We start from the raw sequence: 13,869 nt of genomic DNA, 5'->3' as shown, positions 1-13,869 counted from the left end.
CCTAAACGGGGCTACTGTGCATGCTCTTCACAACTGTGGCATGCTGGGTAAGAGTTCTTATGTTTCCTAGCTCATACCATCACTATATATCTGCCTTAGGCCAGCGAGAAGGCCTTACTGACAACAACTCGTGATCTGATTGGCTATCGCAACTGTCTGTCAAATGTTTGTGTCCGTTCACTTACAGTGCATAGACGCCTGCATTCTTGATTCTGAAGGCTCTAGGCAGATTTGGTACAGCATGGCAACATAAGCAAGCTGAATTCTGATTGGATAAAAACTCTATAACCTAAAAACAACAGCACAGGAAGGAGCATAATATGACATGAAGAGACCCCGAAGGGAATAAGCGGTAGAAAATGGATGGATGGATGGATTTAGGGAAAATAAAAATAAAAATACTTTTATCTTTAATTATGATCATGGCACATTTGCATCAAAAACCCTAAGCAGCTGGCTACTTTTGAAGTTGCAGTGCCAGGGGCAATAATTAAAACCTCCGTTTTAGCAGGATTCAGCTAAAAAGCATTACGAGCCATCAAGTCTTTAACTTCAGTCCGACGAGAAATATAACTGAAGGTCATCCGCGTACATGTCGTATGAGATACCTTCAAAATGCCTGATGACATCCCTGAGTGGTAGCATGTATAGGGTAAAAAAGGATAGGCTCTAGCAATGAACCCTGGGGCACCTTGCACAAGGAGGGGACACGTTGTGACTTATGAGTGCCAACAGCCACGGAGAAAGATCCATCTGCCAAATGTGACTTTAAAAAACTGAACTCAACTACTGAATACAACTGAATTCAACTAACCGTTCTTTTTCGTTGGAAACAATGGACAAGAAGTTTCATTGACTTCCACAATACTCAGCTCTCCTAAATTTGCAACAAAGGCAACGCCTACTGTCGTTTAACCAGGGAGTGGGATTCACAGCTGGAATTTTACGAGGCTCTTAATGAGAAATCTCATCAAGAATGGCAGAGCGGTGAGAACTGAAAGCTAAAACTTGAGTAGCAACATCAGTGCTATGAGGCTGTAAGAACAGGTAGGCTCTTGAATAACACAAAAGAAATCCAGTTGAGCTTGGATGTAGGACTCTGACCAAGGCCAGACACAAAGAGGTGTCCGCGGGATCTGAGGCGGACGGTTGGGTCAGGGAAAAAAAACAAGACGAGCTGGGAGGGCCGCACTCGGAGCATGGCGGGGCGAGGGCGGAATTCCAATGAGCGTGAGATATTTCGAATGGAGCCGCAAAGTTGAAGACTTCCTATTCTACACAGCGGAAGCAGGGATGAAGGACGATTAGGCAAACAGCGGTGGTCTGTTAGGGTGGTACCTTCTGCCTACCTACCCAAGACCACCTCTGACTGATGTAGAAAAAAGCTCTTTTCACTGACCTAATTGTGCACCCAAACTGAAAACAAGAGAGGAATGTTGAATGTTTCCTACATTTCTCAAGCCATGGAATCTTTGAGGTGAGGAATTAGAAGCAACAAAGAGCATGAGGTCACCGTCTGAAGCCGACTTCCAGGACTCCACTCTTTGTTATGGTTGTGACCACAGGAGGAAGCTAGCAACATTAATGATTACAGTACAACGCTCTCATCACATCTTGCAGGGTTAAGCCAGTTCTCCATGTAAGCTTGGGAATCAACGAAAAACATGAATAAAGTCATAAGGTGAATCACCTCCCTGGAAACTTTTGTTGCCAGGTATGATTCTTGTTGGTTGACCGAAGGAAGTTTGAACTCCTTGTGAATTTTGACACTTCAAGGGCTCAGGAAGGAAGGAAAATAAATCATTCTGTTACACTTCCTGATATTGCAGCTTTCAAAGAGCTCTCCCAGCAGCATCTCTCAGTCATGCATTGACATATGTATGCCCATACAGTGCAGAAATGAATACACTCTTCAAATACAGTCATCCCTCGTTTATTGGTTGTGAGCATGAATGAATGAATTTGTTGTGTTTTATTGTTCTCCCGCCTTCCCTATCGTTTTGTCCCTGCATTTTTCCTTTTGTGCTTTTTTCTCTCCCCTCAGTTCCTTCTTCCTCGACGATGGACGGACCATCTGGGCACACCTGCATCTAATTAGATCCATGGGCTACTTAAGCTTGGCATGGAGAGCTGTGCTTTGCTGATTACTGTTTCCTGTTTCCCATGATGCACACATAGTTTGATCTCCCCGTCCAGGTACGTTATTCTTTTTTTTAACGCCTTAATCTCTGTGTATTTTTCAGTCTTCCCCTGAGGTGGAGTGTATTTCTTTTGTGAACTTTTCCAATGCCCAATGTGTCCTGGCCATCCTCTTGCCCACCTCTGAGGTTGCAGTTTGTGGACTACTTTGTATGGTGTGCGTTTTTGCCCCATCACCTTTTGGACTAAATTAAAGACTTTTTTTGTTTTTGATTGCACCTTGCCTCTCGTCTCTGCGTCTGGGGTCAACCCTTGTCCCAGTCGCAACAGAATTTGTTCGTTATAAATCCAATATTTTCATAGCAAGGGCCTAATAAACCTATCTTCTAAATGGATTTCTAACATTATGAGAACTCTCTGCACATGAAATAACACATTTTAATCACTTTTACACTCTTTTTTTTTTTTTTTCTTAGTATAGTAATTGCTGGCTGAGGCTGAGCCAATCAGTGGCCACGATACTGAACAGCATGCTCTGATTGGTTTGGTCTCTTCGAATGGCCAATGCTACTGTAGTATTTAAATGTTTGCTTTATTTAGCCATTTTATGCCTGAAAATGCCTATATTAGGGCTAAGAAATTGTAAAACATGCTTTTAAAAAGTTACAAAATATCCCTGAAAAATCTGCGACGTGGTTAAGCCGCAACATTTGAAGAGCAGGCCGCGACAACTGTATTTCAAAATATAGAATACAGGTAAAAGCCAGTAAATTAGAATATTTTGAAAAACTTGATTTATTTCAGTAATTGCATTCAAAAGGTGTAACTTGTACATTATATTTATTCATTGCACACAGACTGATGCATTCAAATGTTTATTTCATTTAATTTTGATGATTTGAAGTGGCAACAAATGAAAATCCAAAATTCCGTGTGTCACAAAATTAGAATATTACTTAAGGCTAATACAAAAAAGGGATTTTTAGAAATGTTGGCCAACTGAAAAGTATGAAAATGAAAAATATGAGCATGTACAATACTCAATACTTGGTTGGAGCTCCTTTTGCCTCAATTACTGCGTTAATGCGGCGTGGCATGGAGTCGATGAGTTTCTGGCACTGCTCGGGTGTTATGAGAGCCCAGGTTGCTCTGATAGTGGCCTTCAACTCTTCTGCGTTTTTGGGTCTGGCATTCTGCATCTTCCTTTTCACAATACCCCACAGATTTTCTATGGGGCTAAGGTCAGGGGAGTTGGCGGGCCAATTTAGAACAGAAATACCATGGTCCGTAAACCAGGCACGGGTAGATATTGCGCTGTGTGCAGGCGCCAAGTCCTGTTGGAACTTGAAATCTCCATCTTCATAGAGCAGGTCAGCAGCAGGAAGCATGAAGTGCTCTAAAACTTGCTGGTAGACGGCTGCGTTGACCCTGGATCTCAGGAAACAGAGTGGACCGACACCAGCAGATGACATGGCACCCCAAACCATCACTGATGGTGGAAACTTTACACTAGACTTCAGGCAACGTGGATCCTGTGCCTCTCCTGTCTTCCTCCAGACTCTGGGACCTCGATTTCCAAAGGAAATGCAAAATTTGCATGGTTGGGTGATGGTTTGGGGTGCCATGTCATCTGCTGGTGTCGGTCCACTCTGTTTCCTGAGATCCAGGGTCAACGCAGCCGTCTACCAGCAAGTTTTAGAGCACTTCATGCTTCCTGCTGCTGACCTGCTCTATGGAGATGGAGATTTCAAGTTCCAACAGGACTTGGCGCCTGCACACAGCGCAAAATCTACCCGTGCCTGGTTTATGGACCATGGTATTTCTGTTCTAAATTGGCCCGCCAACTCCCCTGACCTTAGCCCCATAGAAAATCTGTGGGGTATTGTGAAAAGGAAGATGCAGAATGCCAGACCCAAAAACGCAGAAGAGTTGAAGGCCACTATCAGAGCAACCTGGGCTCTCATAACACCCGAGCAGTGCCAGAAACTCATCGACTCCATGCCACGCCGCATTAACGCAGTAATTGAGGCAAAAGGAGCTCCAACCAAGTATTGAGTATTGTACATGCTCATATTTTTCATTTTCATACTTTTCAGTTGGCCAACATTTCTAAAAATCCCTTTTTTGTATTAGCCTTAAGTAATATTCTAATTTTGTGACACACGGAATTTTGGATTTTCATTTGTTGCCACTTCAAATCATCAAAATTAAATGAAATAAACATTTGAATGCATCAGTCTGTGTGCAATGAATAAATATAATGTACAAGTTACACCTTTTGAATGCAATTACTGAAATAAATCAAGTTTTTCAAAATATTCTAATTTACTGGCGTTTACCTGTATATAGATTATCAGAATTGAACTATTGAAAAAAAAATACTTGTTAAGCGCCACAACCACTAGAGGGGGCACAAGATCATTAGGTTCTGACCGCCCCCACCCACACACACACACACATAGCTCTGATAGCTCAGTTACAGCTCATTTTACTACCTATTCTGTGTTATGTGTTTTATGTTGCACGATTGCACCAAGAAAAAATCCTAGTTTGTGAACCTGTTCTCAAACAATGGCAATAAAAACTATTCTGATTCTGATAAGCTTATGTAGCCGAAGATCGGACCGCCAAGTGCCCTGCCTTCGACTGCCGCCCAGCTCACAACGCACCCGACCTCTGTGGCCCCTCCCATGAGTGTTGAGCCCATTGGAGGGGGGACCCACGTTGCCTCTTCGAGCCCGGCCACCAGGCGCTCGCCATCCTGCCCCAACTCTGGGCCTGGCTCCAGAGGGGGGCCCCGGTGACCCACGTCCGGGCGAAAGAAATCGGAGTCTTGTTAAAGATTTAGGTTTAGATTTGTGAAGTGAAGTGAATTATATTTATATAGCGTTTTTCTCTAGTGACTCAAAGCCAAACCCATCCCAAACCAGTGTGGGTGGCACTGGAAGAAGGTGGGTAAAGTGTCTTGCCCAAGGACACAACGGCAGTGATTAGGATGGCGAAAGCGGAAATCAAACCTGGAACCCTCAAGTTGCTGGCACGGCCACTCTATCAACCGAGCTTTCCCGCCTTGGGATCCCCCGGGAAGAGCTGGACGAAGTGGTTGGGGAGAGGAAAGTCTGGGCTTCCCTGCGTAGGCTGCTGCCCCCGCAACCCGACCTCGGATAAGCGGAGGAAAATGGATGGATGGATGGATGCATGGATTCTGATAACTCCAGGGTGATGCATGGGCATACTTGCCAACCCTCCCGAATTTCAGCGCCTCTCCCGAAAATCTCCCGGGACAACCATTCTCCCGAATTTGTCCCTGTCGTCACGTCCGCTTTTCGTGCCGGCCCAGTCACGTTATAACATCTACGGCTTTTGGAGCTCAGTGCGCAACTGCACACACAACAACAAGGAGACTATTATACCTGTATATGTCTCCGTTATCCATAGGGTTATGCTTTGTTTTTTTTATTCAAGAATTATGATTGCTGTTTAAAACATATTACTTCATAATCTTTTACATTTCAGTTCCAGTCAATAATACAGAAACTATGGTTGGAAATTGTTTTTTTATTATTATTATGTTAACTTTTGCCTTCCTTACACGGCGGGGGTGAGCATCTAAATTAGTAGAGATCGCCCTCTTGTGGTACAAAGGGTGCATTTGGGTAAATACAAGCGGTAAAAAATGGATGGATGGCACTTGCAGCTCAAATTCGGATTTACTCACTACATTTGTATATTAGGCATTGCTATAAGATCCACAACATAATAGTTATGTCCCATCTTTAAATGAACTATCTATGGAGCATTAAGGTTATTGCACCTCATCTCCCTGCAGGACTTGCAGCCACGAAGTTGACTTCGATCCTGGTTGACGTGCATGAGAATTTTGTCCCTCTCCAAAGCCAGCTTCATGGTCTGCTGCACGACGGCCTGATATTTCTCACCCATCCTCCTGATGGCAGGTTCGTACGCCTTGCACTGAGCCTTCACCCTCCTCGTCTCCTCCACCAGTCTGCTCCTCTCCTGGCCCGCGCGTTTGTGCTGCATCTGCTGCACGTCGCGTGCCTTCTGCGCCGTCGCCAGCGTGTCGGCCGAGGCAGACGCAGACTGCCGGTACTCTTCCCTCTCCCGCAGCGCGTTCTTCAGCTCGTTGTGCAAACACTGGTTGTGCACGTAAATGTCCGGGACCGTGCCCATGTGCCTGGGGTCCACCAAGCCCACGTGCGTCATCTCCGTCCACTCCGCCTGGAAACAGTCCAAGGTGGCCGTCATCCCCATTTGAGTGAGAAAACTGCGCAGGAAGTCATCCACGGTGACCGGAAGTTCGAAGCCGGAAGATGCGGTCCGAACTCTTCTCGCGCGCTCGTGGATAGTTTGGACTGTGGCTTCTAAATCTTCTTCTTCGGCCAAATAGTCATCACCAAGATCATCCTCTTCGCCCTCCTCATAGTCAAAAGTATCATCGTGTTCCATAGCGACTGAGCGGGTTAGAAAGCACCCTACCACAACATTTAAAACGTCACCTTAAAAACGTCGATGATCTTTTAAGTGAACTAAAGTGTTTCCGTTTCCATGGCGATGACGCGCAAACAACGCGAGACTTCATCAGTTCTCGCAGAGGCGCTTGACCGAACTGTCATGGCGGACTACCGAGAGGCGCCCTTGGCTACACGGCCGAAGACACTGGACCCCAATGAGTACTTTAACCTTTCGCCGGAGTACCGACGTGCCGAGGGAGACCGGGCGGCACTCCGGGCCAATTTGAAGCGACAATACCAGCTACAGCTGAACAACCCGCACCGAAAGGAGCTCATTGTAAGTGTGGCTAACTGCTAGCTAACAAAGTCACCCTTGGAGAAACGGGCGATGCTAACAGCTAGAGCAGTGTTTTTCAACCTTTTTTGAGCTAAGGCACATTTTTTCATCGAAAAAATCCCGAGGCACACTACTAGCAAAAAACATTTAAAAAAAAAAAGTAACTCAGCAGCCGATATTGACAGTAAAAAGTCGTTCTCGTAATTGTTGTATATAAATTCAAACCATAACAAAGCATGCATCACTATAGCTCTTGTCTCAAAGTAGGTGTACTGTCACGACCTGTCACATCACGACGTGACTTATTTTGAGTTTTTTTGTGTTTTCCTTTGCAGTGTTTTAGTTCTTGTCTTGCGCTCCTATTTTGTTGTTGATCGTCATGTACAGATGTACATTGTGGACGCCGTCTGCTGCTGCACACGCTGTAAGTCTTTGCTGTCGTCCAGCATTCTGTTTTTGTTTACTTTGTAGCCAGTTCAGTTTGTTTTGTTTTGCATAGCCATCCCTAAGGTTCAATGCCTTTTCTTAGCGGCACTCGCCTTTTGTTTATTTTTGGTTTAAGCATTAGATACCTTTTTACCTTCATGCTACCTCCCGCAGTCGCCTGCATATTGTGATCATGACAAACCATGTTCCCGACATCCACAAAGCAATTAGCTACCTGCTGCCACCTACTGATATGGAAGAGTATTATACGGTTACTCTGTCGAGCTCTCGACAGCACAGACACTCAACTACGGCACATTATAATTACTGGTTTCCAAAAAATATTTTTAACCCAATTAGGTGAAATGACATCATCTCCCACGGCACACCAGACTGTATCTAGTTAGTTAGTTAGTTAGTTATTATTTCTTCGGTCAATGGTCAACCAAATAAACAGTTTTACATAAACAAACAGTTGTACATTCATAAATTAAAAATGTTGCCGACCGAAAGGATTTAGGCTGAAGTTGAACACTTATTGCGCCTAACCCTATAAACAAAGTCAAATACAAGATGAGCTTCCAAAAATTATGAAATTTCCTTTGTACAACATATTATAAATACACATTGTTGTCTGTCTATCTGTGTTGGCCCTGCGATGAGGTGGCGACTTGTCCAGGGTGTACCCCGCCTTCCGCCCGATTGTAGCTGAGATAGGCTCCAGCGACCCCGAAAGGAATAAGCGGTAGAAAATGGATGGATGGATACAAACAATTATACTTCCATTATTTATATATCACACATTTAGTTTTTAATTAACATTGATCATAGTATTAACTACTGTGTTGATTCAAGAGTGATATATTTTTCCAAGACATTGGTCTTAAAGTGTTTTTTAAATGTGTGAATGGAACTGGAACATTTTAAGGAATCATCTAAGCTGTTCCACAGTTGAAACCCCCTGACAGAAACACATCTACTTTTTAAGCTCGTTCTTATGTTTGCTATTTCACAATACACTAGTGTTCCGTGGCACAGTGGTTGAAAAACACTGTGCTAGAGTGCTGTAAGGTTTAAACATAAGTCGTCCTTAACACTTAACTGTTTAATGTATGTCAACTTGTAATTATGTTGTTACATTGTTATTCCGGTCTAAAGAAGCTGTCAGGCGAATCGATACTGATTTAAAACAATAACACGTGGCTTTAAATACGTGCTGCTATTTTTCATTACCGTAAGTAAAACCCATCCAACCATTTCCTACCGCTTGTCCCGTTCGGGGTCGTGGGGGTGCTGCAGCCAATCTCAACTGCATTCGGGCGGAAGGCGGTGTACACCCTGGACAAGTCGCCACCTCATCGCAGGGCCAACAAACTGCACAAGCTAATGTAGACCGACTTGAATGCATATTTAGTAGCATTTACAAATATGTTGAATTTGAGTTGTCAGATGTGTGTTATGTCGTATTTATTTGGCTGTATTGTTGTAGATTAGGATTAGCACAACTAAACATTGTAATGTTTAGGGATGTTACGATATAAAATGTTCATATCACGATTAGTGTGACCAAAAATATCACGCTATTATGCCCAAAAACACTGAAATACTTTAACAAAGGTTTGTTTCAAATAATACCTAGTGAGGGTCAAGCGGTATAGAAGAATAGGTCCGTGACAAAAAAAATGATATGCAAAATATCTAAAAATAATAGTAATAATCCATCCCTCCATTTTCTACCGCTTGTCCCTCTCAAGGTCGCGGAGGTGCTAACATTGCAAATACCTCGGAAAAAGCTTTCCAATGGTACTTTAACCATTGTGATATGCCAAATATTAAGGGAGTTAAGATGTTTTAAAGTTAGCTAGGAATTGTTTAAGTAAAAAAAAATAAAAAATCAATAGCTTTTTTGTCCTGGATTATCCAAGACAGTAGAGAAATGTGGCACCTACATTTTGGAAAGTGAACTTCAATACATCATAGTTCCCTTATTATTTGTAATAAATGCATTAAATAAAAAGTAAATAGATTAGTTAAGTAACCCATAGATAATCACTAAATGATAAAAACTTGATACATTTTTAATTAGTAAGTTTAATAGCGACTTTACATTCAGCAGAAAAATAAACTAACTTAACTAACTTTCATATATTTTGGAATTTTCAAAATGGGTTTTACAGTGAATATCTGTGCATTAGTATGATACTGTCTGACCATAGAAGTGGACTTTTTGTCTGGATAAAATGTTACATAAATGTGTGTTTTGTTTGTCTGAGTTGAGGTGGCGCCGGCAGCCATGATGGATGCTGCAGCTTAACAAAAACATTTTAAGGACGCTCAAAAACCACGATCGATGCTCAGACTGAGTCCATATTTCAGGATAATATGAACAAATACAAAAGTCTAAAACTATATGTAAAGAAACTGAAACTTACTTTCAGGTATAATTTTGTGCAGTCTTGAGACATAAAATTTTGTTATTCTACTTCAACCCGACCCCTAAATCTCCACGGCGAGACACTTATAGGAAAGGTAAACTATGTCATTAACCTATGTGCTTTTCAATTGGTCCAAAAATAACCCCACACAGAGCCAACAATGACGCGCATCACCAACCACCTCACTGAGCAGTCACAAGCCGCCGCTGCATAAATGAATAAGCAAAACTCACTGGCAGAAGAAATATTGATTATTGTATTATCCATTTTCTACCGCTTGTCCCTTTTGGGATCGCGGGGGATGCTGGAGCCTATCTCAGCAGCATTTGGGCTGAAGGCGGAATACACCCTGGACAAGTCGCCACCTCATCGCAGGGCCAACACAGATAGACAACATTCACACTCACATTCACACACTAGGGCCAATTTAGTGTTGCCAATCAACCTATCCCCAGGTGCATGTCTTTGGAGGTGGGAGGAAGCCGGAGTCCCCGGAGGGAGTTTTAATTTATTAATTTTTTACAGTGTTTAATAATTAAAAGGCAAAGTGGGTGTTTGTAATTGGGAAAGACATGAACGTGTCTTGTATTCATGTTACCATTTCCACTAGCTAGCGGTTAGCTTGCTCGCTGTTTCTCCGGAAAATGAGCAGTGAGTTTCTCCAAGTGAGATAATCAACCCCGGTTTTACGATAATACAATTTTTAAATGGTAATACTAATCTTTTGGGATTTTTTCCCCCAGTAAAGGTAATTGTTACATCCCCATATAGAATTTTAGTAAATCACTAAACATTCAAATACAATTCAATGCATTTCTAAACTACTGCAAAAAACACAAATGTATAACCCGTAATTATCAAAAACCTCTTTTATGTCGACCAAGTCCTCAAATCCTGGTGCACCGTGTTCTTATTCCTAAAGTGTCCACTTAAAAGGGGCTGTTTGCAATGTGTTACATTTTTCAAACCTAAATAAATAAACACTCGACTGGCTAGCTCATGTTCCCATTAGTTGTTAAACAGAAACATTTTTTAAGTGTCTATACTCGTCACAATTACTAACTATATCGAATAAAAATTGTTTGTCGGTCCGAGGAATTTGTCTGGCAGTCAGCTTTGTCACTCATTGCTGTCTCGTCCACACGTACACGCAGGGAGCACACGCAAATACACAAAAGAAGACCAAGACAAGCAGCTAACAATTTGCAGTCATTTTGTTGTTACGAGAGGGCAGTGGTTGCCAACCTGTCGACCAGACGATCTTTGGGACCCTTCTGTTTGATTACGAAAATATAAAAAAATAATAATGTATTAAAATGACATTAGTGACACCCCCAACCGCAAAGTGGCCAACAAGCACGCAATTTAACCCTTGAGCCGTGCACACACCCCCAGAGCATGGCCGGACCCTTAACTTGCTTGTCTCGCAAACGTGCATGGCTTGATGTGCACAAAACATCGAGCTGCAACAATTCATTAAGGCTGACTGTTGCAACACATGGGACATTTTCTAGCATCCTCCTGCATGCGAGAACTAGCATTTTGGGGATGCATCATTAGAAAGGCGCCCAAACTTTCTGGGCAGCAACCAGCCGGCTTCTTCTCTTCAGCACTGCGGTGCTCTGCTGGAAGTTCTGCCATGCCTTCCACAAACTGTAAGGTTCCGTAAAGGCGAGGGGCCTGTAAGGACGCGCCGCCGTCAGACCGAAGCCCGTCCGTTGGTCACGGAGCAAATAGTATGTGTCTGCAGAGCCGCACGTTCAGATTCCTTATGGTTTTTTTGACTGGGAAATTTAAACTCCACAGTCCAGATTCTAGACCGGGTGAGTAGAAGATGGCACTATCGACCCTGAAAAAAAATCTAAATAAATCACAAAAATCTGACTGGACAAAAAAGTATTAATGTATTGAAATTGCTGACTTTGTGATGTCTTTTGTATTTGTGGTTGTGTCATTTTTTGGCTGTATAACTCTGGCGATCAAAACTGGTTGAATACATGTAGTGCTGAATTTGACCAGCAGAGGGCGATAAAGCTACACTTTTGGTTAATTGTGTTAAACCACTTGTACCACGTTCGCTGTGTGTATTAACACTAAACCTATTTTATTTATGTAAAGTACACAATGGACATCATACTATTGTAATGTTTATATTTTCAGTCTTACAAACCTGAATAAAGGAAGATGTATAAAAAACAAAAACCGAGGGAGATAAATAATTCAAAAGAAGGAACATCAATCATCAACAAAACTTAGCTTGTGTTTATTAATTCTGTTAACTATCTGTCGAGCTGCACACTCTGGAAACGAGTAGCGAGGGCAGAATAATTAATTTATTGACAGTGCGGTGTGAAAGCTGATGTGTGTACTTTGTAAATAAGTAAACGTAGTCTCAAAGGAATATAACCTGCAGAGGCGGGGCAGCCGCACCAACAACTTGATTGTTCCAGGTTTGATCCTCGCTTCTGCCACCCGAGTCACAGCTGTTGTGTCCTTGAGCAAGACACTTCGCCCACCTGCTCCCAGTGCCACCCACACTGGTTTAAATGTCACTTGGGAAAAGCGCTATATAAATACAAGAGAGAGGCACTTTCCAAAGACACATCCAAATTTGGATGTCCGGCCCCTGCGACCTTGGGCTCTTAAAACTGCCTCCCTCTTCATTATGTAGTTGAATAGCCCTACTGTAAAGGTTGCAAACAGCCTCTTTAAGAGGCCAATGACTTACATAGTCAACTGCTTTTTTATTATGACACAATTTGAGAATACAAGGGGTCAATTCTATGAAACTTTAGTTTATGTCAACATCACCGTTTAGCAGTGTGAAACAGCAGCAACGTAACCACTAGCTAGTTACTCAGCATTAAAACGTGCATAATGAGTGCAAAATAAGCTTCAAAATACAAGTTTTGCAGATTCAATTTGAATCATACCACAAAAAGTAGCAAAATGCACCCATTAAACATTTTTAGCCAACGGAGAAAATGCATGTTTGAAAGCTTTTTTGTCATTGTATTTAAAAATATAATTACTGCAACAGCTTTGTTAAATATAACGAGGTGGTGTTTCCAAAACAGCACTGTATTATTTCATCACAGCAAGAGACACTCCTGACATTAATTCACCCTGGGTTGGCAGCTCTTAACTAGCAGGCAAACGTCACTGCCCCACAATATTCCTGTCGCTAAATCATTAATAGAAAGATATGCACTTGACAAATTTTTCATTGTCCATTCTCATGTCTTTATCCAAAGTTACAAGTAAATATAAAAGCATTGGTTAGTTTTGGTTATGACGACATCAAACCTGTGCTATACAGTTTCCACTGTATATAAAATTACTTGCATTATCATCTATCCTGTCAAGACTTGGTGTCAATACATATTTTCTTACAGCATGACCCTGCGGTGACAAAATGGGTGTACGCCCGCGGCAACCCTTACAACAACTTCAGAGTCACCAAGAAGACGTCTCTCCTGAGCATGTTTGGAATTGTTCCTGTCTTCGTCCTCTACTACATCTTCAAGACAGATCGGGTATGTGCATTCTGTGAGCATCGTTATTAAATTGTAGCTTGTCATGAGGGGAATTGTGAAATTACAGCGCAAACAATAGTGTTACATATTTTGTGTGTTTTGGCTGAAGTGGGTGTGCATTTTAAGGGACTTTTGGTGAAAAAGTACAGTATTTGTAGTTCACTTCATATAGACACAATGCTTGTGTTGACATATTATCATTCTTTCCTTTATTGTGACGATTCGCTGTTGTAAAAATGACAGTCATCTGTTTTGTTACAGGCCAATAGAGAGCAGCGTATTAAAGATGGAACTCTGGTACGCAAGTTCAGCATGTCATCTTGAGCTCTGCTGTACAATGACCTCCTGCTGTGTGTGTCCTCATGTTTGCGTGTACTGGTAATTATTATATCAAAATAAACTTAAGCTGTCATAAACATTCATTGTGGCTTTATGTGCTCAGGAAAAGGTGGGAATCACACATGTTTTAATTGTATACACATCGAGCTGTGTATGAGCAGTAATGTATTCAAGAATCACTCCAA

General features: G+C 42.2%; 2 protein-coding genes across 2 annotated transcripts; one reads left to right on the top strand and one right to left on the bottom strand.

Moving 5' to 3' along the window:
* Nucleotides 1-5,688: 5,688 nt before the first annotated feature.
* LOC140678952 (sperm-associated antigen 16 protein-like) lies at nucleotides 5,689-6,694 on the bottom strand. Its single transcript, XM_072913490.1, has one exon. It carries the CDS (start codon nucleotides 6,604-6,606, stop codon nucleotides 5,929-5,931), a length of 678 nt encoding a protein of 225 aa, XP_072769591.1. The 5' UTR covers nucleotides 6,607-6,694; the 3' UTR covers nucleotides 5,689-5,928.
* A 2-nt stretch (nucleotides 6,695-6,696) lies between these two features.
* On the top strand, nucleotides 6,697-13,761 carry ndufb4 (NADH:ubiquinone oxidoreductase subunit B4). The gene is made up of 3 exons (XM_061965586.2): nucleotides 6,697-6,948; nucleotides 13,205-13,345; nucleotides 13,607-13,761. The coding sequence occupies exons 1-3, from the start codon at nucleotides 6,706-6,708 to the stop codon at nucleotides 13,667-13,669; spliced, it is 447 nt and encodes a 148-aa protein (XP_061821570.2). The 5' UTR covers nucleotides 6,697-6,705; the 3' UTR covers nucleotides 13,670-13,761.
* Nucleotides 13,762-13,869: the final 108 nt, after the last annotated feature.

Source organism: Nerophis lumbriciformis, linkage group LG07 (assembly GCF_033978685.3).
Source record: "Nerophis lumbriciformis linkage group LG07, RoL_Nlum_v2.1, whole genome shotgun sequence".
NCBI lineage: Eukaryota > Metazoa > Chordata > Actinopteri > Syngnathiformes > Syngnathidae > Nerophis > Nerophis lumbriciformis.
This window is presented reverse-complemented; position numbering and strand designations above follow the sequence as displayed.